This window comes from Xyrauchen texanus, chromosome 26, assembly GCF_025860055.1.
Source record: "Xyrauchen texanus isolate HMW12.3.18 chromosome 26, RBS_HiC_50CHRs, whole genome shotgun sequence".
Lineage (NCBI taxonomy): Eukaryota > Metazoa > Chordata > Actinopteri > Cypriniformes > Catostomidae > Xyrauchen > Xyrauchen texanus.
Genome location: NC_068301.1, coordinates 707717 through 717500, shown reverse-complemented (window position 1 = coordinate 717500; position 9784 = coordinate 707717). Strand labels below are relative to the sequence as shown.

The 9784-nt window shown below is 40.6% G+C and overlaps 1 protein-coding gene across 1 annotated transcript in view; it reads right to left on the bottom strand.

The window, feature by feature from the left end:
- The window catches only part of LOC127619710 (tumor necrosis factor receptor superfamily member 11B-like), a 3984-nt gene extending 1704 nt beyond the window's left edge, over positions 1-2280 (bottom strand). Inside the window, exons 1-3 of the mRNA XM_052092667.1 lie at positions 2200-2280; positions 1743-2115; positions 836-1015 (exon numbers count right to left, since the gene is read on the bottom strand). Coding sequence (XP_051948627.1) covers positions 836-1015; positions 1743-2115; positions 2200-2232 — 586 coding nt within the window. The 5' untranslated portion in view covers positions 2233-2280. The remainder of the gene's footprint in view (positions 1-835; positions 1016-1742; positions 2116-2199) is intronic.
- Positions 2281-9784: the final 7504 nt, after the last annotated feature.

Below are 9784 nucleotides of genomic sequence, written 5' to 3'. Positions count from 1 at the left end.
TCACTGACCATCATTGACCATCACTGACCATCACTGACCATCATTGACCATCACTGACCATCATTGACCATCACTGACCATCACTGACCATCACTGACCATCACTGACCATCATTGACCATCACTGACCATCATTGACCATCATTGACCATCACTGACCATCACTGACCATCACTGACTATCATTGACCATCACTGACCATCATTGACCATCATTGACCATCACTGACCATAACTGACCATCATTGACCATCACTGACTATCATTGACCATCACTGACCATCACTGACCATCACTGACTATCATTGACCATCACTGACCATCATTGACCATCACTGACCATCACTGACCATCATTCTGCGTTTATGTTACGTAAAATAACAAAATAATCCTGAAAATATTCGTGTTGAACAGGAGCACCCCTAGAGGTAATGCAGTAGAACTATTTATACAAAAATAAAATCATATATCAAATATGAAATATATATATAGACAGACAGACAGATAGGTAGACAGACAGACAGACAGATAGATAGATAGACAGACAGACAGATATATAGATAGACAGACAGACAGATAGATAGATAGACAGACAGACAGACAGACAGATAGATAGACAGATAGACAGACAGATAGAAAGACAGATAGACAGACCGACAGATAGACAGACAAATAGATAGACAGACAGACAGACAGATATACAGACAGACAGATAGACAGACCGACAGATAGACAGATAGATAGACAGACCGACAGATAGACAGACAGACAGATAGATAGACAGACAGACAGACAGACAGACAGACAGACAGACAGACAGACGTGTTTGTACCTCACCTTTCTCTGTGATCTGGTCACATGTGGCACACACATTATCATGCCAGGTTGATCCCGGCAGCACCAGGTGTTCCTGTGACGCGCAGGTGCTGTGAGTGACGCATGCCGCATGTGTCTGTGTGATGTCAGCGAACTGTCTATCTGTGCACAGTTCACACACCGTGTCTGTGTGCGGTGTACCTGCCCCAACACACACACACACAATGATTGTAATTAAATAGATGTTCAGCATCTGCACTTAATCTAACATGCAAAACTTACTTTCATTGGTTTAAACAGATGTCAGGATGATTTAGTCACATTAAATCACATTTTGACCGTTTTTTAAAGATGTTACACATGAAAAATGTCATTAAGTCATTAACAAACATTACATGACCAGTTAGAAACCAGCAGCTGTGGCAAGAAACCCCTTAAATAAATAAATAAACAAACAAACAAACAAACAAATAAATAAAAACCTTAGTGACACTGAAGCCTTACAATGATAACTTTCTAAAAGTTTCCTAACTAAAGCGGTTTATTGCAAATGCATTTATTCCACAAAGCTTCAAGTGTTTTTAATTCAGATTTACAGATCAGAAGTGTACAGATGATATATGGTCATATATGAACAAATATTAATACAGTTAATTTGCCCTTTACAGCTGTCATGTGACTTTTATATCATATTCCTTCATATTGTGATTTGCATATATTGCCCTATATCCGGGTTCAAATACACAATAAAATATGATTATATGGATCAAAGTAATTATTATTATTAAACGCATTAATAATCTGATCAAACTATGTAATACAGTTTATTGTCCCGTATAACGGGATGTTTTAGATTCACATTTATGTTACAATTTAACAGTTTATTCAAAACAATTCTAAACATTATTTACTGATAAATGCTGATCACCTGATGATTTGACTCCGTGTCCCGGTTTACACACGGTGTGTCTCTTGCAGAAGAATTGATCCCAATAAAACCCGACCTCACATTCACACACGGTATTAACGGTCCCGTTACACGCCCGAACGACCCGCTGACGGTCGGTACACGCGTCGCACCGCAGACAGTTCGGGATGAAGTTCCAGAACTCCGTGTACAGATCCGCGCCGCACGGGACACACTCTGTCGGACGGGAGCGCGTGCAGTGCGCGCTCAGGCGGAACCCCGGCGGACACCGATCACACACGAGGGTCTGTCCGGTCACTGGATCCACGCGCTGATACACTCGATCAGAGCCGGAGACCGACAGAACCGGCAGAAGCAATACTGTGAAGAGAAACTAGAGGGAGAAAAGACAATTATAAGACTATAATGAAATGATTATAAAGAGTTGTGAATGATCAGATGCTCTGACGTCACTCACCATCACGCGTGCTGATTGTTGATCAGACTTCATTGATCAGGACAGAGCGCGCTGCTTTATATAGTGGCGGGAACACCCACCTGTGACTGTATATTTCTAAGGATTTAAAATGAATGAGTAATAGGTGTGTCCAAAACATCTGTTGACGAATCCAGATCCAGATGACTCTGCCTGGACTCCAAATTACGTTTCCCAACAGAGTAAACGTGAGAAGTGATACGAGATACGAAAACATGCATGATCATATGTTATGCATTTCAGAATATGATGTTGATGTTTTTAATCATATATTTTTTTGGTTACAATATGAAAAAGTTCCTCCTACTGAAAAATCGACATATTTGCTGGCCTGATGGTCCAAGAGAATTGGTGATTTCTCTCCACCGGTTGTGGGACAGTTCAGAGGAAACATCTAATCTGGTGCTCCTGCCAATGTTCCACTAATCTTTCCTCCATTTCTTTGGTCCAATGAGACTTTCTTGATGCCGCTAGTTGATGTTCTGTTGCAGGTACATCAGGACTCCTCCCACTGAAACTTCCCGCCCTGTTTCCTGCTCTCTCATTGGCTGTAGCTCAACGCTGCAGTTGTATTCAGTCAAAACATATTTCACACCTCACGATTTGGAGTCGCAGACGGGTCCAGATATTTAACATGCTAGATATGTCGCTGACATCAGCGATGTGCCGGCGCTTCTCTCAGATCGTGTCTTTGATAGTTCACATGTTGTGATCGTCACTCACGGGAACGAGCTCTGATTTGCCCACGAGTTCGGGCTTTTGTCGGCGATCTCCACAAAACTGTCGGCAAGTGAATATCGGGCTTAAAATCCTGCAGTGTAAACTCATAACGCTACTTAAAAATACTTTCCGATTACTTTCGACACATAAGTGGATTTACTTAAAAAAAAGCATGCAAACCAATTGCCTTAACCCTCCTTCATTTGTGTCTTGATGTTCATTTGCTTGACATTCTTATGCATTTACTTTGAGTTATTACATTTGAATGTTTGAAATACGTTTTTTCTCCCCAGTTTGTAACGGCCAATTCCCAATGCGCTATAAGTCCTCGTGGTGGCGTAGTGACTCGCCTCAATCCGGGTGGCGGAGGACGAATCTCAGTTGCCTCCGCGTCTGAGACTGTCAATCCGCGCATCTTATCACATGACTCGTCAAGCAAGTTACCGTGGAGACGTACTGCGTGTGGAGGCTTCACGCTATTCTCTGCGGCATCCACGCACAACTCACCACACGCCCCACCGAGAGCGAGAACCACATTATAGTGACCACGAGGAGGTTACCCCATGTGACTCTACCCTCCCTAGCAACCGGGCCAATTTGGTTGCTCCATGTGACTCTACCCTCCCTAGCAACTGGGCCAATTTGGTTGCCCCATGTGACTCTACCCTCCCTAGCAACCGGGCCAATTTGGTTACCCCATGTGACTCTACCCTCCCTAGCAACCGGGCCAATTTGGTTACCCCATGTGACTCTACCCTCCCTAGCAACCGGGCCAATTTGGTTACCCCATGTGACTCTACCCTCCCTAGCAACCGGGCCAATTTGGTTACCCCATGTGACTCTACCCTCCCTAGCAACCGGGCCAATTTGGTTACCCCATGTGACTCTACCCTCCCTAGCAACCGGGCCAATTTGGTTACCCCATGTGACTCTACCCTCCCTAGCAACCGGGCCAATTTGGTTGCTCCATGTGACTCTACCCTCCCTAGCAACCGGGCCAATTTGGTTGCCCCATGTGACTCTACCCTCCCTAGCAACCGGGCCAATTTGGTTGCTCCCAGGTGACTCTACCCTCCCTAGCAACCAGGCCAATTTGGTTGCCCCATGTGACTCTACCCTCCCTAGCAACCAGACCAATTTTGAAATGTACATGTAAATAAGAATATAAATTGCACAATTGTATTATTCTTACATCAGGGAAGAAGAAACGGTATTATCATCATAAAAAAAGGGTAACACATCTGAAACTTCCAGTCGAGAATGCCCGTGAATACCAAAGGGAGGCACCATTTTTCAATGCCATAGGAGGGTCAAGAACCTTTTGAGGAACCGAAGATGGTTGTTCTTTGATATCACTGTGACCTTTATTTTGAAGAGTGTATATTATAATACTGCTTCAGTGTATTTTCTCCTGACCTGAATGAATACAGTTAACAATCATCTGTCTGAATCACAGGACTTTCTCTGAACAAAATCAGTGAAAGCAGAAGTCCAGTGGTGGAGTAACAGATGTTAGATAATGATTTTATGCTTAGTTAGTGAATCTTCACACATGCACAGTGAGTGAGTCATTTCCTCTTGCTGTAAGTCATTCCACAAATGCATTTCAGTGAGTCATGCATTAAATATGCTTAACATGTTACAGTAACTGCTATAAGTACCGTAGCACAGGAAGAGGGTTTAAAATAGTGTAGATGCGGATATAATATCAAGGGTTCCCAGATGTGATATCAGAGGGAAAACTCCCTCAATATTACAGCTTAATAACTAAAACATGAAACAGATGATGATGTCTTAGTGTGCAGAGAGGGGCGGTTGGTCCAGACCTCTGTGGATACATATGTGTCCATCCTTTCATGAAATATCAAAATATAATGCATTTGATTAAAAAAACATTGAACTGTTACATCTGTAGTGTATCATTTTTAAAGTTAATCTTTAAATATTATTGAAACTAAAACTAAAAGGTCCCACTAACTTTCGTCTCAGCCTCAGATACGCTATAAGATCAGAAGTGAAAAACACTATTTTTGTCTCTTTCGGCTTTCCATAGTTCGACACAGATGGTCTGATTAACAGTTCTGAAGCCTATTTTTGATTCGTCAGATGTTTGATATTAGTTTAGAAGATAGTAGGCTTTAAATAGGCTAAAATAGATTAGAAAATGTTTGCTAGACTTGCCGAAGTTTGCGAGGCTCATGGCATCGTGTCTTAATAAAAGAGTATTACAAAAATGCGCAAGTGTCTTGGCTCGTGACTTAAAGTTTGCAAATTCCTCGAGCACTTTTGTATAAATTACTCATTGTTTTTATGGTTGCATATCTAATTATTTGGCATTTTGATCGTTCAGACACAGCCGTAATTATTTGTAGTTAATTGCGATTAATCACATAAGTATTTGTAGTCAACCGCGAGTAAGCACATAAGCATTTTTTGTTAATTGCAATTAATCCCATACATATTTGTAGGCAATTGTGATTAATCGCACAAGTATTTTAGCTATCCACGATTAACCGCATAAGTATGTGTAGTTAATCATGATTAATCGCATAAGTATTTTTAGTTAATCCCAATTAATCCCATAAATATTTTTAGTCAATCGCGAGTAACGAAATAAGTATTTGCAGTTAACCGCGATTAATCGGGCAAGCATCTTAGTCAGCCGCGATTAATCGCATAAGTATTTTGTAGTCAATCGCGATTAATCGCACAAGTATTTTGCAGTTGGCCGCGATTAATCGCATAAGTATTTCTAGTCAACCGCAAGTAAGAGCATAAGTATTTGCAGTTAATCGCGATTAATCGCGTACTCATTTTAGTTAGCCTCGATTAAGTGCATAAATATTTGTAGGAAATCGTGATTAATCGCATAAGTATGTGTAGTTAATCTCAATTAATCACACAAGTATTTGTAGTCAATCGTGATTAAGTGCATAAGTATGTGTAGTCAATCGCAAAAGTACTTGCAGTGAACCACGATTAATCACATAATTATTTTTTTAGTTAATCGTGATTTATCGTAAAAGTATTTGTAGTTAATCGCAATTAATCACAGATTTTGAAAGTGCTGAAATTTGACACTACATACTTGCTTTCCTGTCAAAATGCATTTATTTCCATTTTAGGAAAGAATAAAAAAACTTTGCAATAAAAGGCTTTATTAACATTTTCCAAACAAAGCCCTCCACAGTATAAAGATAAAAATGCTCTAAAATAGCACTAATTCAAGCTTTTCGTTTAAATAATTATAATGTGCCTTTCAAAGCTCCCATCTGGGCTTGTTTTGTACATCAAATAGCGCTTAGAGGTCATTTCTCCATCATGTTATCACTGACACGGAAGTGCTGTTGTGTTTGTTTGTGGCATGCATGTCAGTGTAATAACTTCAGTCCCACACATTACAAAGGTCCCGCCCACCCAACAAGTGTTTTCGCTGGTTTATGTTACAGTTTTTTTCAATTGCTTACACACTCAAATGTATATAGATTTGCACAACTGTAAGCACATTGTCAGCTTCACATTTTTTGCAAAACACTTCACACAGAAATGTATCATGATGTCATTTCCTTGCAATTTCAAAGCAAAGGCTTTCAAATGAACACACCCATGAACCCATTGGTTAAACACTACAGGTGTGCACACACACACACACACACACACACACACACACACACACACACACACACACACTCACACACACACACACACACACACACACACACACACACACACACACTCACACACACACACACTCACACACACACACACACTCACACACACTCACACACACACACACGCTCACACACACACACTCACACACACACACACACACACACACACTCACACACACACACACACACACACACACACACACACACACACACACACACACACACACACACTCTCACTCACACACACGTTTGTTTTCCTATCCTTATGAGGACATTCCATAGACATAATGACTTTTATACTGTATAAACTATAGATTCTATCCTCTAAACCTAACACAACCCCTAAACCTAACCCTCACAGAAAACCTTCTGCTTTTTTACATTTTCAATAAAACATTGTTTAGTATGATTTTTAAGCGATTTGAAATATGGGGACACTAGAAATGTCCTCATAAATCACATTTATAGCATAATAACCTTGTGATTACCAGTTTATAACTTACAAAATTGTCCTGGTATATCACAAAAACGCGCACACACACACACGCACGCACGCACGCACGCACGCACACACACACACACACACACACACACACACACACACTGGTGCTTAAGTATAGATACACCAATCAGGTTTAAGCACTATAAAGGCAACAGGTAAGTTCACCTGTCTTCAAAAAAAATGGACGGTGTCAGAGGAAGAGGGAGAGTGCGGATGAGAGGGGTAATCCGGAGAGAACAAGGTGGAGGGAGAGGAAGACCTGGAGGAGGGGTAGGACATGCACAAAGAAGACAACCAATTCTGTGTAACGAAATTCATGCTACAATTGTGGACCATGTAACAAACCCCGGACTAACACTGAGGCTGGACTGAGAGTACAGGTACATTGGCATCAATAGTTCAGACATTTCGTCAAGAGCACAGGTGAGAAATCTTCTGTCAACAGAAAATCCATATCTTACTGCATGTGCTATATCAACAGTATCTATTCCTGTATCGTTTTACAGTAAGCTTCATGTATTTGGTTTGGCCAAGATAGGATTGAACATCGAGAATATCAAGGAGGGAAAGGCCCATATTCACACAGGAGCAAGAGAGAGAGATCATAAACCTCGCTTTGGCCAATAATGCGATCAGACTTACAGACATTCAAGCCCATATTGTCACTGATCACACAATCTTCAATAATGTCCAACAGGTCTCTCTGTATCCTTAAAAAACATCAAGTTCTGATGAAACAACTGTATAAAGTGCCATTTGAGAGACATTCAGACAGGGTGAAAGTCCTGCGGCGGGAATATGTGGTGGTGTGTTTTGTTCACTGTCTGTAGTATTGTGTACTGAATAACCTCTTTACTGTACATGTCATGTTACTGTATAGCAGACCTACAGTACTCTTGCTGTATTTCAGAGAGTTCGGAGGAAGTCCTGCATGAGTTTATATACATTGATGAGGATTTAACCGGACAACAGTGAGCAGAAGGGGAAGAAACATCATTGGCCACAGGGCTGTTGTCAATGTACCAGGGCAACTTGGGGGTAACATTACCTTTGTGCTGGCATTACACAGGGTCCTCCACCGCCATGCCAACTTGGGTCCTTACAACACTGACCTCATTCTTGCATTTATATACAGATTACACAATATTCACAGCAGCAAACCAAAGGGACCAGATGCCACACATCTTGTTGTCTGGGACATCGTTCTGCTCTGGTCCTAAACTGGTTTCCTCAACACCCACAATGTACAGTTCAATACCTTCCAGCACACTCCCCCTTCCTAACCCCATCGAGGAGCTCTGCTCAGCATGGCGGTGGACGGTTATGTGATCTCTGACCTCTCATTCAAGCTATGGAGGAAGCATGTGATCAAATTGAAGCAGCATCCATGCAAGGGTGGATTCATCACTCCAGAAGATTCTTCCCACGTTGCCTTGCAAATGAAAATACAGCCGGTGATGATGACGAGGTCCTGCGGCCAGATGCAGCTGAGCGCAGAGTTGTTTAGGTTATTTTTCTTTTCTTCGGTACTGAACTGGAGATGTCATTTATGTTACAGTATTACTGTAAGATTACAGCACAATGGTACGTTCAGTAATACTGTATGAAAACTGGAAATGTTTTGTTATGAATGTTTTGTTGAAATGTTCAGTTTTGACTGATCTTGAGAACATGATATAAATACATATTTTCATTCGTCTGCACAACTGGTGTCATGTGGTGCTGCTGAATTTATTCTGTAAATGCTCAAAGTGTTTTCGGTTGAGTGCAGGAGTGTTTCACTGATTCAGGATCAGAACATATGATGTTGTGTTTATGTTATGACAACAAAATAAGGTTTTTATAAGACATTGTGTAGTTTTGACAAAAGAGTTCATTTTGCCAATGAGGTGTTGTGCTACTTGTGTGAAGGGTTACTTGTTGCCTTGTTCGCAAAATTGTGCTTAAGCAATTGAAAAAACTGCTTACATATAAAATACATTCTTTCTTAGCTAATATTTTTAATGATAAAAGTACCTTCTTGGTACAGTTCGAAAAATATACATTTTAACACATTTTCTTTTGTTATTAGTTTTTCATCAAATTGGTCAGATTTTTTTTTTAATTCAGCCTATTCCATCAGTTAATGTCTTGAAATTGCATATATTGTGTTTCATTAATATTTTTGTTCCATTTGTATTTTTACTTACATCATTTGTACTATTTACAAGTATTTACATTGATATGTAGAACGTGTGCTTAAAGGTGCCGTAAACGATTTGAGCCGTTCTGTTGGATTAGCCACGCCCCCTTTCCATAACCCCGCCCTCCAAAAGATACCAAATTAGCTTTAATGAGAAACGAGCAGAAACGGTTGTCAAAACAACAGCAGTGAAACAGCGCCCTCATCTGGCAACTGTTATGAACTACATGGCATAATAATGGCATTAAGCCTCAATAATTCTCTGCAGCTGCAATACTGTGAGAACGAGCAAAATGATTGACAGGCAGAAAGTGTCAGAGACTGCGGACATGTTTATGTTTGTTGTTTACAGAGTCTCGAGTATTACTATCTCTAATGAAGTATTAATACCTTTCCATGAAAATAATGCTTACAGGAGCTTTAATCGTACTGTCTTTTTAAGACTAGCAGCGTGAGAAGACATCATTCTTTAGCACATCCATGTGTGATTAC